Here is a 17,715-nt window from a genome sequence, read left to right as displayed (position 1 = left end):
CACAGCACCAGCTCAGTCCACACAGCACCAGCTCACTCCATACAGCACCAGCTCACTCCACACAGCACCAGCTCAGTCCACACAGCACCAGCTCAGTCCACACAGCACCAGCTCACTCCACACAGCACCAGCTGTCCTGTGAGGACCTCCCCTGCCGGCAAGTACGGGAATAGCAAGGAGCCACTGGTGTAGGTGTAATGGACGGCAACATGGTGGTAAAACATATAGTCACTGACCTCAGGAGAAGGACAACTATTGATTGACCCTCCCGTGGCATTTGTTGGACTTTTGACCAAAGCACACAGCACTCTTTATGTATCCGTCTTTGTGTTTCTATATGTCTGTATACTCGTGAATCAAGTATGCATTTGTGGAACTGTAGATCTGGTATAAATTAAATAAAGTTTTCTCAAAAAGGAAAAGGAGGAAAGGGACTCATTAAAAGGAGGCGCTAAGCACCACCGTAACAAAAAGAAGAATGGTTGCTAACGGGGATCCAGACTAACAAACAAACACTCCTCACATTAAATGGCAGAGAAAGAAAAAGAAAATAGAACTCTCAAAGACTAATACAGATGTTTCAATGTTTAAATGGTGAATGAATGAAAAGGTGACGGGGTGGAGCTTCATTTCCCCGTTGGACTCTGACTCTCGTTAAGAAAGAGCTCATCAGGAGACTTGGAGGGATCCTCAACAGAAGAACTGTCTGAGAAGTTCACAGCTCTTCACAGGAGACTACGAGGACAATCCTGATAGATGCTGTACATTGTTAAGCCAGCCTACAAGTAAAAAAAATAAGTTTGAAAACGTAGCTCCGACAGTCTCTAGTGGACGTAAGATCTAACTACAGTTATTACACAGAAAAATACAAAAACACACATTCTGCACATTCCAGTTGCAGAGATAAAACATTGTATATTTATTACTACAGATAAAACACCATAAAGCTTTGCAACGCCATAACAAAAAATAAAATGCACAACATTCCTTTCTTTTGATACGTCAGCAGAAAGCAGACTGGGAGCTGACGGTTCATTTCCAAACTCCAGTGTAATGAAGCTAAACAGCACAATCAAACAAGGCCAGTTTGAGGATCTAACAAGGAAAGAAAACAACGTTGTTCTATCTTGAGACAGTGAACGCAGCACAACAGCAATAGTTTCTAATTTGTATTAAAGTCATGACCTGGTTCACAACATCAGACCCTTTGATTAACTTTCAATCAATCCTCCTCTACCAACTACCTCCCTGAACCAGATCATTAGTTTATTGTTTCACACTTCATCAGGGGAGAGCGCGAACGCAGTCCCCTACTACCAGAAATTATGCAGTCGAGATTCCCACATTTGAGGAATTCGCAGAGGTCAGCTCAGCCGGAGTGCAATGGCAAAGCCTCGCCCTGGGTGAACCACCTTCATGATCATGGTGTCTCCCCTGCCAGGTAAGTATGGGTTGTAAAGATCCGAGGCAGGGGACTCTTTCACAGACACACCATGCCGATTGGTGGTGCCGACAACATAGATATTACCAAAAACCAGATGCTATAAGAGGTCTAGGGACCTACAGAAATGTAATATATAGAGTAAAGTCATGTGTAATAGGGTTGATGAAGAATATTTACATTTTACTTGAAACAGTCACATTTCCCATCATGCAATGCTGCATTTTCATATCAAAGGCCAACCTAAACTCACCAACTGTATCTATTTATCTACAGCTAATGAGCAACAGCTCAACAGAACGTTTAGAAGAGACGAAGATAAATCAAACTGCAATCAAAAGTAGTTTGATCCACATTTTAAATCCAGAATAAAGAATAAAATCACAAATGTTTTCTCCATTGACTGTAGGTTCCCTCACATTCTAACCACTTCCTGTTTCTTTGTTTACTGCTGGTGGCTCCTGACATGCTGACATCTACTGGTCTGGAGTATGAACAACACTAGTCTCTTAAACAGTTATGTGTGTGCTTCACTGTAAGTAACTTACATTACGAAGACATCAGATAATAACATAAAATGTACACAATTCCTTGCCTTTCGTTTGATATGTCAGCAGAAAGCAGACGACACCAACAAACAGACTGAATTGACACTAAACAGCACAATCAAACAAGACCAGTTTGACGATTTACCAAGAAAAGAACACGACGTTGTTCTGCCTCGTGGAGACAGTGAACGCAGCACGTCTCCTTATCTCACTCAACAGTTACTGTTTACAGTGACGCGCGTGTAACGTCGCCTCCTTGCAGCCTCCTGCGCTTAATACGACACTTATAGCATTTGTAAAAAAGTAACTACGAGGTAACCAACAATAAGTAAAGAGCGGTTCATACGTTTTATATTAAACTGATCCAGGAGCGTTAACAGTTACTGGTTTGATTCATTTTACAGTGACGTGCGTTCAACATGTCTCCACTTCTTTCTCTTAAAACGAAAAATATGAAAAACAGTCTAGAACACAATATCTACACCGAGTATCAACAAGTTCACTGATCATGAACGTATTTGCTTTAAACGCCGTTCATCCCATTCACACCCGAAAAACTGTCATTCCACCGTTGGACCACTACGTCAAATGATCTTCAAACCATGGAGCTTCTCCTGGAATAAGTCATCCCAGAAAGTGAAACAAACATTTACAGTCGATGTAAATTCAGGCAAAGACTTATTTTCATAAAATAGGAGTCAAGCAGACTAAAGTTTCTATGACAAAAAATGTCCATAAATGCTAACCTCTAACCTCACAGAGAAGCTAGTGTTAGCTCTGGTGTTAGCTCTGGTGTTAGCTACGGTGTTGGCTAGCGGGGAGCGGCTTCACGTAGCTAACGTCACCACTTTAACTGGAATTGAAACGCAATTGAGCCAAAACACATTTGAACACGCGGTTCAAATTGCGTTTCAATTCCAGGACTATTTTGAATTAGTCCTGTCGATAAAATAACCAACATTAGTTCCTAATTTGCATGAGCTTTGTACCTGTTCGGTGACAACGTAGCCAAAGACACACCTGAAGGTGAAGCTAAAAATCACTGAGGCGACGCCATGAAGGACCCCAAAAAAAACTCGACAGACACTGTTGGCGCGAGACGCATCTGGCATGACAAACGAGATGTGAATTAGTTAATTGACTTACCGAAGGTCGTTCTCATGTCAACAACACAGTTAACCGGATAAAGCCCACCTCTGAGGCCTGGTCGTCCGTCGCGTTGACGGTCAGCGCCATGGTCATCGGTCCCGTTATGCAAATGAGTTCCTCACTGCCCCTAGTGGGTCAGTCCGGTACTTCAGCACGGGATCGTATGACGCAACAGTTCACTCATCAGGAGAAAGCTGATTTCAGCTGATTTCAGCTGATTTCAGCTTCTTTATTGTGATACATGTAATTGCAGTTCATTGTTTCGCTATTTTTCGCCACCACTGTTGTGCTGTACAATACATTTGCTTCCCTGTAGTTGCCACATATGTCTAAATGTATCTGAAATTAATTGAATGGAGTTTTATTTTTTTAAATCTTTAATTACAGGAGGTAGAATCATTTCCGGAGGGGGCGTGTCTAGTCTGTTGACGTCGACGAGGTAAGCAGCAGCAGAGAGAGAGTAGCTCCATGACTTCACTGTAACAGCGTCAGAACCTCCAACGACAGCGTTACTGCGGCTGCAAATGTAATTGTTTTTTAACCTGCTTCGGTTTATTAATGCAACACACACTTTGTCTCGCGGGTTCTTCTTGGTTTGGAGCGTAGTAAGTGTAGTACGTGTGTACTCAGTACTAAAATAGATCCTGTCGCTAGCGGCAGAACTGGCAGTGGATCATTTATTCCGTCTTTGTAGCCGACTAATGTTCACCTCAGCTGTAAGTTATACACCTCTGTGTCTGTAGCAGAAATATTAAGAACATTAAGTAGCATTAATAAATATTGATTCTTGTCACGTGGTGTAAATTTGACTAGAGCTGGTGTTGTCCAGATAACAATGTTTACAAAGGACGTCACGTTCAAGTTCTTCATCTGTCAGACTCAAAAATACTTATTAGATGACACGAGCATCTCCACTCAGGTAGACACACCTTTAAAGGATACTGAAGACAACTTCTTCATAGTTTTATCAGTGGTGGAATGGAAGTACATTTACTCAAGTACTGTAGGCAACTTTAGGACAAATCATAGTAAAGATGTTTTCAAAGCTCTGTTGGAGCCGTATTTAATGACCTGTACATACTCTACAGCCACGTCTTACAGGCCTCACATGGACATGTCCTCTCCAGAGATCGCCTCTCTCTCCTGGGGCCACATGAAGGTGAAGGGATGCCCCTCCAGCTACAAGGACTGTAAGGTCTGGCCCGGAGGCAGCCGGGCCTGGGACTGGAGGGAGACGGGGACCGAGGTGAGTGGAACTGGAACCGCGATACACCCGCGGGACTGCATGTTGACCACAGTGCTCACACTCACACCTACTTTCTTTTTTCCACACACCCAGCATTCCCCGGGAGTCCAACCCGCCGACCTGGAGGAGGTGCTGAAGAAGGGGATAGACTTGTTGGTCATCGGCAGAGGAATGAGTGAAGCTCTGCAGGTGAAACAGACCCGCAGTAAAGGCCCATTTATCCAGGAATACCCATCATCAGTTCATGATGGGACATGTAGTCCAGGCAGCAGTAGCTTCAGCGTTCAGGGCACAGCAGGAGTGGAGCACATTCTCACATCTAGTGCTTCAGTAAAAGTAACATTACTGCAGAGTAGAAGTACTCAGTTACAAGTGATGGATTCAAATCTTTACCTCAGTAAAAGCACCAAAACAAGAAGTACTCTTAATGCAGGATGTCTCATTTAGATTACATTATTAGTTTTTAATTAATGAGCAGTCATTTTGATGTTAAAACCGGGGACGGTGGACATTTCTTTATATTTGTACATGTGGTCGTCTGCTCTCAGGTTCCCTCCTCCACGCTGGACTTTGTGGCGCAGAAGGGCGTCGACGTCAGGGTCCTGCAGACGGAGAAGGCCGTTGCCGAATACAACAAACTGGCTGGCCGGGGCGCCAAGGTGGGGGGGGTCTTCCACTCCACCTGTTGATGACGTCACCTTTAGCCTCGCTGCACCAACTGAGACGGAGGACAGCCTGCAGTGCACCATGTCCCACAGTCTGGGTTTTAGCCCTGCTAGCTTCACGCTCTTCTCAGCGCGACTGCAGATTGAAAACATCTTAATGTCCAATCAGTTATTATGAATCCAAATGCTTCTTTTGAAACAAATTGAAGATGCAACTCCATCTGATTTTACAGGCCAATTTAGTGGAATGTTAAAGCACAACTGTCAGCTGACAGACGTGTGGTCAGGCCACATGATGGTGATGAATGTATAGTTCAGTGCATGCACTTCTGCTTATTTGATACACAAAATAAATTTATAAAATGAGTCATCTCCATCACATGCGTTTGTCTTTATCATAAACTTTTTATCTTAAAGTACAAAAACTTTGCTTGACCATAAATTACGTTAACGCTTCGCCTAATCCTAAAAATGGCCGTGTGTCCGCAGAGTGAGAGCCTCATCTGTGAGTCCTCCGTTACAGAGTCGTGTTAGCGGCGGGCGGGTTTGGGCATGATGTAGACTTTGACGGGCTTGCTGAACGGAATGGTTCCCTCCACGGCGGCCTCCGGCGGCGAGAGGCCGTCGATGCTGTCGCTCCATCCCAGCTTGGAGGCCGGCGAAGGGGAGGAGAGGGAGGCTGAGGAGGAGCTGTAGGCCAGCAGGAGGCGCACCTCGATCTGAGATGGCTCTGAGAGAGAGAGAGAGAGAGAGAGAGAGTGAGAGTGAGAGTGAGAGAGAGAGAGAGAGACACACACCAGACGTTTACCTGTGTGTGTGTGTGTGTGTGTGTGTGTGTGTGTGTGTGTGTGTGTGTGTGTGTGTGTGTGTGAGATACACACCTGTCCACGCGGTGTGTGAGAGGTAAACTTGTGTGATGAGTCTGTGTCGGTCAGGTCCAGGCTTCCTGAAGTCTCCAGGCTTGGGATGGATCACGTGACTCTGGCCGTCTGGATACAGAACCTGAAGGGACACGATGCACAGAAATCAGCTGATTCAGACGGTTCTTTCACATCCAGAGTGAGCCAGTGTGTTCTAGAGAGGTCATGTGGGGTTCAGTAGAGGGCAGTCTCATGGTCAACAGGTTTCTCCACAGACAGCTTTAAGTAAACCCATCTCTTAGGTCCTGAACTCCAGTAGTCAACACTCGTATCATCTCTGGGGCCGGAGCAACAGGAAGCAGAACAACAAACAAGTTACAATCTTATGTGCAAGAAGAGAAGAAATGTTGCCACAGCTTCAGTCCACATTCTGATATCTGAACACCTAACAATTCAACGTTTGCATGTAAAGTACAACTATCACTTAATATTGAACAGCTTGTTGCAAAGGACTGCTGACTGAAGCTGAGCGAAACCCCAAAAGCTCCAGTGAGAAGCTGAGCCTAGTAATATGTCTGTGCAGCACACTGACCTGTACTTTCACAGTGTTCTGGGGATCCTGGACGTGCTCCAGCATCGCATCGATGTCCAGCGCCACCACCAGGCCCGTGGTGAACCTCAGCGGGTTGTCCGACTCCCCCGTCGGCTCTATGATGGTGGCTGTCGCCCGATGGATCTGTCAAAGAAAACAAAGCACTCGGTTCATCAAACCGCACACCGCCGCTGCTGAGTACAAGAACATGTCGCGACAGATTCATCGCACCTGTTCAGGCAGCCGGAGCTGCAGCAGGCCGCTCTGTCTCAGAGTCATCTGGAGGATCTTCACCATCTCCACCGGTTTACAGGACGACAGCCGGGGCATCAGCTCCAACAGCTTGTCCACAAAGCTGTCCTGCAGGTGGGGCAGCTCCGCCAGAAACAGCCTGAGGGATGCAGAAGATATGGAAGGAAGAAACAGTGAGAGGAGAGCATTGAAGCATACATGGACCGACAGTAAGGAGGAGGGACAGGCTACCCAGAGTCCACTGTGCAAACGGTTCATGCAGCGAATTCAACCAGGTTCATTTGTGTCTGCCTCTCCAATAAGACAGAGAATGACTGAGGCTCATTACCCCATTCAGGCTGAACTCAACATGTCAAACAATCCCCAGAGAAAGAGAAGTTAGAAGAGATGACGAGGAGAAGGAAACACCATTCATCAAACACAGAATGCAGGTAGAACAGTTTCAAGGGATCATTCCGGGGAACACTTAAAGGGCCGGTCTGCTTCATTCAGGTCTGTATAAAGACGACTCAAAGAGCTCCATGATGTGACAATGTCTGCAGGGTCAACAATGAAGCATCACACATCTGGAACAAACTCTCAGAAAACTTCATTACTCTCCAATTCCTTTAAATTAAGGCTTCAACCTTTTCTGTTTACCACAGCCACTAATCAGGTCACATGTTTGACTTCTTGCACTGTAGCTTGTATTGTCATGTTCAATTCATTTTAGCTTGTTTTTACTTATTTTATTTGACTCCTGATTTTTCAATCCGTTTCAGCTGAACTATCCTGACAGTTTGGAGAACAGACAGACGGACGTTAACGGATCATTTCTCACCTCTGAAACGACTCGATGTCCTGCAAAAACTTCTCACAGCTGCTGATGAGTGGATCCAACCTGAGAAGGAGAAAGAAACGTCGGCATACAGGTGTGGTCCACATTAAGTGTGTGTGTGTGTGTGTGTGTGTGTGTGTGTGTGTGTGTGTGTGTGTGTGTGTGTGTGTGTGTGTGTGTGTGTGTGTGTGTGTGTGTGTGTACTGACCCTTGTCTGGTGCGAGCGGTCAGGACCAGCTGCAGAGCTTTGGCCTGCAGGCGGACGTGATGTATGGTGGCCACCTGTCTGCTCTCCAAACCACTGTACAGAAACTCCAGCTTGTAGGTTTCCTCTAAGATCTACACACACAACGACACACACAACGACACACACACACACACACACACACACACACACACACACACACACACACACACACACACACACACGGTTAACACAGGCGTGGTAATGCCAACATCAGGGGTGCAACAGATCTTAAACGTTGAGTCACAGACCGGATCAGCACTAACAAGAAAAATGGAGCAAAGGTTAGGGTTATTTTTATATTTTATATATATATATATATATATATATATATATATATATATATATATTACTCATTTCAACCAGTCTGCGGTCAGTGGAAGCCATCAAACGTTCTAAATGTTCTCCTTTCGCTTTGTTTAAGTCATCTAAAGTGATTATAGTCATAAAAAACACAATTCAAAGGATTGAGATAAATAAATATAACTAGTGTTAGAAAGTTAAACTCACTAAAGAAACTACCTTTTGAACACATCAGGATAAGGTTTTAATTTACCTTCTGCCAGTACTCATTTACTCAACAGAGCCTGAACGCAACAGAGGTGAACCTCCGTACGTTAGCCGTTAGCCGTTAGCAGTGCTGCCCACGTCTCCAGCTCTCCTCTTGCTGATTTAAACACAGATTTGTTGTTCACGATGCAACATAATCAGGGAATCAGCGACTACAATAATAATATATGCTGATAACGATCTGCAGTCAAACTTATTTCACACTATGATGATCACACTGTGTTATTAATCCGCAGTTTACATGCATCCCAAACCGTACAGATCGATAGCGCACTAACCAACGTGTGTGTGTGTGTGTGTGTGTGTGTGTGTGTGTGTGTGTGTGTGTGTGTGTGTGTGTGCTGACCTGTTGAGCTGCCGCTGTGGCCGTGACGTTTTGTTTGAGGCAGAGAGGTACGGCCATGTTCCACAGCTTCTCCTGCAGAGCCTGAGGAAACAAACCACCTCCTTCAACTGCTGCTGATGTATTTCTACAACAACAGGGTACACACACACACACACACACACACACACACACACACACACACACACACACACACACCTTCATGAGCAGCAGCTGGCAGCGCAGGTATGTCGCACAGAATTCAGCGGCTCCAGCGAGCTCCGTCTGCAGCTCCCCCAGCCGCCGCAGGTCTCTGACAGACAGACGGGAGGAAAACACATTCAACACTTCAAACTCTTTGGTATGAAGCATATTAATATGAACAATATGTCACGATCACAACAGTAACAGTCTGAGGTACAATCCTCAAAATATGACTTGAGACCATTCAACAGCTGCTGTATACAAAAATGAAAGAGTGACAACTACTATCAGGAAAAGAGTATGAATGAATGAATGAATGAATGAATTAAAGAAGGGCTTCCACATATTGTGTGTGTGTGTGTGTGTGTGTGTGTGTGTGTGTGTGTGTGTGTGTGTGTGTGTGTGTGTGTGTGTGTGTGTGTGTATGCACCTTATCGTGAAGTTCAGCAGGTCCTGGGCTCCGGGTGCTTCCAGGTTCTGGATGGTGCTGACCCTGTTCAGACTCTGTTGTAGGAAGAGCTGAGCCGATTCCACTGAACCCAAACTACAACGCGAGTCCACTAAGTCCAGACCGTTGCCTGGCAACTAAAAGAAAGAGACAGGACCACAGTTACAGGACATCATTGTGTGTGTGTGTGTGTGTGTGTGTGTGTGTGTGTGTGTGTGTGTGTGTGTGTGACAATGGGTCCCGTTACTCGCTGTGGGTGTGTCTACTGGGAGCGATTAGCATGTTTGGACCTTCACTTCTCACCCTGAGCGGCGGCACCAGGTGGGACAGGCTGTCCCTCAGGTAGGCGTAGTGTCTGAAGGTGTGGTCGGAGAACAGCGCCGGCATGGTGGGACACGACTTGGCGGCGTTGAACACCAGCACCAGCACCGCGATGTCTGAGGTCAACAACCGGAGTCAAGAAATAAAAAGAGCTCACGGGTCCAGAGGAGAGTGTTGAGGGGAAAGAAAAGTCAACTATTTGTATTTAAGGCCATAATACTTTAAAAAAAATAGTTTGTAGTTTTCTGCATATTGAGATTTCCTGTCAGTTTTTGTAAAGTCACAACTGACTAAAGTCACATGTCTCTACAATCAGTTTATCAGATTGAACTACGGCAACGGCGGCGCATGAATTTCGCTACATTTTTGTCTTTACTTGTTTTAGTTTTTTTGTGTTCATCATGAACATGTGAAGAAGAAGCGTTGGGATGACGTGCAGAGGACTCTTGAGACGATCACGGTCCACCAACCTGCCCCAGAGATGGAAGCTAAGCTAATCCAGCTAGGACCGGAGGATACTCCACCGTCTCCGTCTCGTCTTCTAATCTCTTTCCTCTTTCTCACCTGTGCCGACAGCTTTGTCTAAATATGACAACAAGGACGCACCGATTCATGTTTAAACTAGATTAAATCATGTGGCACCAAACTTTAAAACTAGATTATAATTAAGAACGTTTAAGCTTTCTTTAAATGTGAGTTTAAATTTTCATTCTAATCCTAGAATCATTTAATTCTGTTGCAACTCAAATTGAATTTAATAGAAACACAATTGAGGAGGTGTAACTTTTAAAATGGCTGCTTTTTAAGAAAAATAATCAAGTTGATCGAGGAGTTAAAGAGGGTTTTCCTCCACACTTCATAGACTACTTGCTGGGTTGTGACAGCACACATGTATCTTGATTATAGCTTGTATACTTAAAGGCCGCACATTCTCTGGACCAACTGGTAATGTGGAGACTCATAGTTCCGCTGCAGCAGAACGGGGTTGATGCGGCCGGTTTGAAGTGTTTCCAGACTTCCGGGCGTGTGAAGGATACAGGCCGGATCGTCCATGTCGGGCTCCGGTGTGTCGAAGTACGGGTGTGTGCTGAGCAGCTCGGGAACCAGCGGCAGCACGAGTGTCGGGTGACGGGAGCCCAGGAACTTCAGACACCTTGAGAAACAAGAAGAAACAGAGTCGTTTAGCTTTAAAGATCAAACTTGTTGCATAACTTTTACAAGCGTCCTGTAGAATTATCAGAAGTACTGATTTTAGATTAATTGAGACTACTTTAAATGACACAACGTCATATATGCTTTGTTGATATAAACCCACCGTGGTATTAGACTGAAACAAACATTTCTTTATTCTTTATTTACAGTGACAAATCTCTCCATCACTTGCTCTTAACATTTTTAACATGTTGACTTCAATGTTCTTCTTTTTATACATCCAAAAACTTCAACATGAAATGTAGTTAATGCGAATGTCGCCCTGTTGTTTTATGCCGTGACACACACACACACACACACACACACACACACACACACACACACACACACACACACACACACTTACTTCCAGACGGAGTTGCGGTCGGTGGGATACTTGTTGAGGTTCTTCAGCAGCTCCAGCAGAGCCAGCTGGATGCACTCTTTAGTGGAGACGTTGGTGTAGCAAATCAACTCGTGGAGAGCTTCTCTGATGTCACGAGACGAGTCCTGGAGACCGACAGCGACCTCATCAATGTGAGCGCAGAACGGGCTTGTGTTCATGTGTAATGTGACTAACAGGAAAAGACTTATTTCAGGGTTAGGGGATTGACCAGTGTGTGTGTGTGTGTGTGTGTGTGTGTGTGTGTGTGTGTGTGTGTGTGTGTGTGTGTGTGTGTGTGTGTGTGTGTGTGTGTACCTCCAACACAGCCAGCACAGTGTCCAGCTGGTCCTCTCGGAGTGTTATGTGGGTGGATATCTCTCTCAGCACGTGGATGGACTGCAGCCTCACTTCCTCGATCTCGTCGTTGAACATGTCAACCAGGAAGTCCAGGCACTTTTCGGCGAAGCTCGTAGACGAGCGAGCCAGCTGGGACAACGCCTCCACCGCCGCAATACGGACCTCTGGAGTAACGTTACAGACGGAGAGAACACCGGTACTGACACTGTAAAACCCGGAAGACATCACGACGACACATCATGTGATCGGGGTTACGTCCGGTTAGACCCAGACATGCGGCCGTGTCTCACGTACCAAACATCTCGTCCTCCAGGCCGTGGACGAAGGCCCCGCAGGCCCCCGAGGCGATGAGGTAAACCGTGTTCCTGTCCAGTTTCTCCTTGGGGGCGTCGTCGGCCCACTTCCTGCCGGAGGAGAACTCTCCAGAAGTGAAGAGCTCCTTGGCCCGTTCGTGGGCCGTACGCTTCCTCTGAAGCCCGGAAACAAGCGAGTGAGTGGAGGCGAGCTCATTAGCATCATTTAGATTTCTCGTCCACAGATTGTTAATAAGAAGGCATCTTGTGAACAAACTTCCATGACTCACCCTGAGATCTGACATCAGCTTCTTATCCAACGTCTGCTCCAGGAAGTGAGGACTGACCTGCAGCATCGAACCCTGACGCACGAGGAAAGACTCAACAAGTTTCATTTACGATCGTTAAATAAAGAACGTAACATCACCGGCTCTGTTAACATGATGTCGTTCCCCCCCCCCCATTCAGTTCTACACGTCTGTTATGTGTGAGAGAGCCACCATGCTCACGTGAGACGTAGCACCTGGTGTTTAAGAACAAGTTTAAAGAATTTATTAAAAACATATTCAGACTTTTGGCAGGTTGGAAGTGTTACAGGGTACAGTGTGTATTATTAGCAGAAATATAATATGAACAAGTATGTTTTCTTTAGCGGATAATCTATCTTAGAATGAGGCGTTTATGTCTACGTCGGGAGCGGCTCCATGTTTCTACAGGAGCCCAGAACGGACAAACCAAACACTGGCTCCAGTGTTAAAGGGGCTCTAGTGATGAACCGTCTTAAGATGGTGAGAAACATGAAAATGTTAGAACGTAACACTGCTTTCTTTTTTGTGTCAATTTGTTTCTTTTCTGCATTTTGACATGCATCGATTTGATCATGAATGTATTCATAGAGACGTCATGATTACTTATGTCTTCCAAGCCGAACAGCTACCGCGGTGCTGACCTCAGTTAAGTGCAGCAGCTAGGCTGCTATCGCGCTAACAAGCTGTGGCCGTGCACGCAATTTAGGACCGCGATGTCACGGCTCCAGCCTCCGATCACTGCGGCACAGACTCTGGCTCCAAAAACATCACCAGGGTAAGATGTCAGAGCCCGTTGGAGACGAGGAGACCCGTTGACTTCACACACAGTCTGAGGTCACATCACTCACCAGTGTTTTGGCGGCCTGCACCCGGACCATCCAGGAGCCGTCGCTGACCATGTGACTGATCTTCCCAAAGGCATCGTCGACGAGCCGGATCTCCTCATTGGACGACGGGATGGGAACGATGCTGATTGGACAGATGGAAGTAGTCAGACAAAGCTATGAGGAAGTCAATGGAGGTCAATGGAAATGAAAAGGAACACTTTATTTACTATAACATATTTGACATTTTGGTAACTCACGAACCAAATCAAAATATCAGCAATCAACATTTCAAGTCAATACTATCTAGAGCATCATGGGAAACTAAATGTAAGAATCTCTCTTTAAAGGCAGAGAGGATTCTTACAGAGAGGATTCTTACAGAGGAGTAGCACTTTACTCTACAGCAGGTCACTCTCAACATCACTCTCCTCTCACCTTTCCGGGTACAGCTGGCTGAGCACCCAAACCATCTGCACCGCCGCAGAGCGCACCTGCTCGTAGTCATCGATCAGCAACCTGCAGGCCTGCAGACACACACACACACACACACACACACACACACACACACACACACACACACACACACACACACACACACACACACACACACACACGTTACACGCTGATGATTATGAAGAGCTCACAGAATCCCTGAAGACCTTTCTCATGGCAGACAGTCTGTTAGTACCACTACTGTATCATCATTCACCCACAGAGAGAAATCCGTTTGGCAACAGTCAAAATGTCCTCCATGAGGAAGGTCTGTTCACTACGGGACTTCCATTATTTCTGTGGGTTTCAGTAAAGGTGCAGGTGACAGACAGGTGACAGTGCTGTTACCTGGTCATAAATGATCTCATGAATCTTCATGCCTCTCTCATGCAGCTGCAACTGGAAAGCAAACGCACAGAACGGGCTGTTATATAAAGAAAATGATCACTGGTGTGACATGAGAGCGGTGCTGGTGGAGTATTGTGGAGAGTGCGGGTGATGGCGGTGCTGGTGGAGTATTGTGGTCAGTGCAGGTGATGGCGGTGCAGGTGGAGTATTGTGGAGAGTGCGGGTGATGGTGGTGCTGGTGGAGTATTGTGGTCAGTGCAGGTGGAGTATTGTGGTCAGTGCGGGTGATGGCGGTGCTGATGGAGTATTGTGGTGAGTGCGGGTGATGGCGGTGCTGGTGGAGTATTGTGGTCAGTGCAGGTGGAGTATTGTGGTCAGTGCGGGTGATGGCGGTGCTGGTGGAGTATTGTGGTGAGTGCGGGTGATGGCGGTGCTGATGGAGTATTGTGGTGAGTGCGGGTGATGGCGGTGCTGGTGGAGTATTGTGGAGAGTGCGGGTGATGGCGGTGCTGGTGGAGTATTGTGGAGAGTGCGGGTGATGGCGGTGCTGGTGGAGTATTGTGGAGAGTGCGGGTGATGGCGGTGCTGGTGGAGTATTGTGGAGAGTGCGGGTGATGGCGGTGCTGGTGGAGTATTGTGGAGAGTGCGGGTGATGGCGGTGCTGGTGGAGTATTGTGGAGAGTGCGGGTGATGGCGGTGCTGGTGGAGTATTGTGGAGAGTGCGGGTGATGGCGGTGCTGGTGGAGTATTGTGGTCAGTGCAGGTGATGGCGGTGCTGGTGGAGTATTGTGGAGAGTGCGGGTGATGGTGGTGCTGGTGGAGTATTGTGGTCAGTGCAGGTGGAGTATTGTGGTCAGTGCGGGTGATGGTGGTGCTGATGGAGTATTGTGGTGAGTGCGGGTGATGGCGGTGCTGGTGGAGTATTGTGGAGAGTGCGGGTGATGGCGGTGCTGGTGGAGTATTGTGGTGAGTGCGGGTGATGGCGGTGCTGGTGGAGTATTGTGGAGAGTGCGGGTGATGGCGGTGCTGGTGGAGTATTGTGGAGAGTGCGGGTGATGGCGGTGCTGGTGGAGTATTGTGGAGAGTGCGGGTGATGGTGGTGCTGGTGGAGTATTGTGCTCTACCATGGCTTTGAGGGCTGCAGTGCGAACTCTGGGGTCCTGGTCTCCGAAGTAGTCGCTGATGATGCTCTGGACGTCCCTCACTCCTCCTGGAGCACCGAGAGGAAAACACACAACAGAAGTGTGACAAACCATCACACACCAACTCACACACAGTACAACCATGACCCGTGAATGAGAGTTCATTCCAGTTCTGACATTTCAAAGCTTTCGAGTAATAATGAGATGAATTTTGTAAAAAGGTGCGCGTTTACATTTTCTATGACAGCCTGGTCTGAGGCAGTTCTTAAAGTATTGATGAATCCCGGATTGGTGCGTAAAAGGCTTTGTGAATAAGGCCCACTGACTCTTTAAGGAAGGAAAGTCACAGGTCAGCCATCATGCAGAGCGACGCCACAAACCTGATGAGGTGCCAACTCCCTCGTTGTCTTTGGTCAGCGGAGCGTCCACCGTGCCGAGACATCCGAGGAGCTTCAGACACTTGTTCCTCACCCCGAAATACGTGTCAGACAGGTGCTGAGAGGAGGGAGGAGAACAAAGAAACACACAGGAGGTTTGTTGCTTTGTGCAGAAAGTCCCGTCGAGTCCGTTACGTCTCTAAAGAACACTTAACGGTGAGGTGCCGTCTACGAAATGTCCGCGTGTGTCACCTTGCAGGCCATCTCTATGAGCCTCTGTCTGACTGCAGGACTCTCGGGTAGCTGAGTGCCAATGACCAGCAGAGTGTCCAGCAGCTGGGCGAGGACCTGATGGGACTCTGCAGACAGAGAGGAGCAGACACAGACATCAGCTTTAATTAAAACTCTAATAAGGCACAACATTTCACATCTCTTCAGCCAGACACATTTCATAAATTCTTCCTAAATCATCAAATTGTTCCGTGAAAACACTCAGAGAATATTTCAAGGAGATCTCTTTCCCAACTGCTGACAAATATTATAATTCACTTCCAATTATGAATCTAGTGTGTGTGTGTGTGTGTGTGTGTGTGTGTGTGTGTGTGTGTGTGTGTGTGTGTATGTAACTATGCGGGTTCAGACTGTGTGTGAACGCGTCTTACTCTCATTGTTGAGCGTGTTGATGGCATCGTCCACGATGCAGTCGGGGCTGAAGCCCTGCGTCTTGGACAGCAGACCCAGCAGAGAGGCGATCTTCAGCCTCACCGAGTTGTCCGTCTCCTGGGAGAGGACATCAGCATCAGATGTGCTTCGTCTGTGCAGCTTAGCTCAGACTGAACCAAGTGAAGATTATTCACACGTGCTCCTGGCTACGACCCACACACAGTTCATTACCTTGTAGTAGTGCTCCAACAGGATCCTGACCACGCCCTCCACGCTCTCCACCTCCACGGGCTTGCGTGCAAACTGCAGCAGGTACTGCAGGGCATCGGTGGGGTTGGTGGCCTTGCAGAGGTCAATGTGCAGAGCTGCAGACTTGCTGGGTTTGGACAGACGCAGCTTCTTGGCTGGAGCTTCTTCATGGGGAATCTGTCAGCATGACACAGAGCTATGTTTGACAGAGAGCAGGCCACGTGATCTCTCCTCTGTTCAGACCTGCTGATTCAGCAGCGCTCTGTCACACGTCAACATTAACAAACACGGGCTCTATTTTCTTCTCTGTTTACATACTTTCACTGTGTTTTAATGCAGAACTTTTACTTGTTGTTAAGTATGTTCACAGCCCGGTATTAGTAACGTACTTTTACTTAACGTTACTTCTTCCACCACTGACAGTCAGCAAACACACACCGGGCTGCTCTCTGTTACAGACTCACCAGTGTGAAATGAGTCTAATACAGGCTATACGTCACACAACCGGATTTGATTCAACTATTGCTCACTTCTTTATCTTCATCTTAAAATCAAGCTAACGAGTGTTATCAGTTTTGAGGTTATTAACGCTAGCTCATCGGCGTTCAGGCTAATCTCGTCGCATGAACGACAGTCAGCTCCCTACGCTCAACGACTAGTACGATAATATCATACATACAGTATTTATTGAGTATTCACGTCACAGAGATGACCTGCGCTGCGCTGCGGCTGTGAGCGGCATGCTGTTGTTGTGGTTGGGTTAACGTTGGTTAGCCATTTAGCATTAGCTAACAGGCTAGTTTGCTCTCTGGCGCAACCTTCAACGTTCACGCTGGGTCCGTTCACGGAGAGGAACGATGAAATGGGGTTCATGTGCTCACCTGTACAGTTTTAGAAAACTCCTCATAAACTCGCTTTTTCAGGTGCGCTGCCATGTTCACACTAGATGACTAGCTACGTGTTGTATTCAGCATTCAGCCAGCGACATACATTTGTCCCTTTGTACTTCCCGTAGCTACGGCAAGAAAGGTAAAAGGCGTTTTGTAAATTACTCGATAAATTGATTTTTTACTACGTAAATGAAGCCAGTGTGCACAGAGGAACGTTACAGCAATAATAACCTTTCAATGAACATAACGATATGAAGACTGCGAACCCATCCTATGAACTTTATATATTGCAGGCAGATCACAGTCCATTTTTAATGTAGTTGTTAATATATTTGGCAAATACGTCGGTACAATTTTACAATTATCTGCTACACTTTAAAACAATGTGATCTTTTAAATTCAGCATAAACTGACATTTAGGATAATGTAAAAGTGTTAATTCAAAATAGTTACTTCTTCTTTATAGTTGTATCTTTTAATAGTTAATAATTAACGATTATGTATTGAGAAAAAT

The 17,715-nt window shown here is 46.5% G+C and overlaps 2 protein-coding genes and 1 non-coding gene across 5 annotated transcripts; 1 reads left to right on the top strand and 2 right to left on the bottom strand.

Annotated features, from left to right (window-relative positions):
* Nucleotides 1-1,285: 1,285 nt before the first annotated feature.
* On the bottom strand, nt 1,286-1,449 carry LOC137877096 (U1 spliceosomal RNA). The gene has a single exon (XR_011103508.1). It is a non-coding gene; the product is annotated as a U1 spliceosomal RNA (small nuclear RNA).
* Nucleotides 1,450-3,554: 2,105 nt separating this feature from the next.
* aamdc (adipogenesis associated, Mth938 domain containing) lies at nt 3,555-5,415 on the top strand. 3 transcript variants are annotated; one of them, XM_068716663.1, is made up of 4 exons: nt 3,556-3,664; nt 4,227-4,384; nt 4,478-4,573; nt 4,933-5,415. In XM_068716663.1, the coding sequence occupies exons 2-4, from the start codon at nt 4,247-4,249 to the stop codon at nt 5,071-5,073; spliced, it is 375 nt and encodes a 124-aa protein (XP_068572764.1). In that variant the 5' UTR covers nt 3,556-3,664; nt 4,227-4,246; the 3' UTR covers nt 5,074-5,415. The 3 variants fall into 3 exon arrangements, with proteins under 3 accessions (XP_068572756.1, XP_068572764.1, XP_068572763.1); XM_068716655.1 differs by having other exon boundaries at nt 3,555-3,664; nt 4,227-4,573; XM_068716662.1 differs by lacking the exon at nt 3,556-3,664 and adding an exon at nt 3,695-3,854 and having other exon boundaries at nt 4,227-4,573.
* On the bottom strand, nt 5,272-17,302 carry ints4 (integrator complex subunit 4). Its single transcript, XM_068716645.1, has 24 exons — nt 17,193-17,302; nt 16,294-16,488; nt 16,062-16,179; nt 15,652-15,758; nt 15,403-15,517; nt 15,005-15,090; nt 13,881-13,931; nt 13,476-13,564; nt 13,062-13,182; nt 12,196-12,267; nt 11,907-12,081; nt 11,571-11,776; nt 11,238-11,380; nt 10,717-10,832; nt 9,662-9,795; nt 9,341-9,495; nt 8,926-9,019; nt 8,731-8,811; nt 7,779-7,909; nt 7,574-7,633; nt 6,733-6,892; nt 6,502-6,645; nt 5,931-6,051; nt 5,272-5,779 (listed from the first exon to the last, which is right to left on the bottom strand). The coding sequence occupies exons 1-24, from the start codon at nt 17,244-17,246 to the stop codon at nt 5,580-5,582; spliced, it is 2,928 nt and encodes a 975-aa protein (XP_068572746.1). The 5' UTR covers nt 17,247-17,302; the 3' UTR covers nt 5,272-5,579.
* Nucleotides 17,303-17,715: the final 413 nt, after the last annotated feature.

This window comes from Cebidichthys violaceus, unplaced genomic scaffold, assembly GCF_023349555.1.
Source record: "Cebidichthys violaceus isolate CVI_PGR_0920_01 unplaced genomic scaffold, fCebVio1.0.p SCAF_1, whole genome shotgun sequence".
In the NCBI taxonomy this organism is placed as follows: Eukaryota; Metazoa; Chordata; class Actinopteri; order Perciformes; family Stichaeidae; genus Cebidichthys; species Cebidichthys violaceus.
The sequence above is the reverse complement of the archived record's forward strand: the minus strand, read 5'-3'. Positions and strand labels throughout refer to the sequence as shown.

Bases quoted from the DNA above. Each gene is read 5' to 3' on its own strand.
- ints4 (XM_068716645.1), bottom strand. From the start codon at position 17,246: ATGGCAGCGCACCTGAAAAAGCGAGTTTATGAGGAGTTTTCTAAAACT. The intron at 11,777-11,906 runs GTACGTGAGACA...ACGTTACTCCAG, and splicing joins CCTGGAGGACGAGATGTTTG to AGGTCCGTATTGCGGCGGTG. The intron at 6,052-6,501 runs GTCAGTGTGCTG...GTGTCCCTTCAG, and splicing joins AGAACACTGTGAAAGTACAG to GTTCTGTATCCAGACGGCCA.
- aamdc (XM_068716655.1), top strand. From the start codon at position 4,247: ATGGACATGTCCTCTCCAGAGATCGCCTCTCTCTCCTGGGGCCACATG. The intron at 4,574-4,932 runs GTGAAACAGACC...GTCTGCTCTCAG, and splicing joins GAATGAGTGAAGCTCTGCAG to GTTCCCTCCTCCACGCTGGA.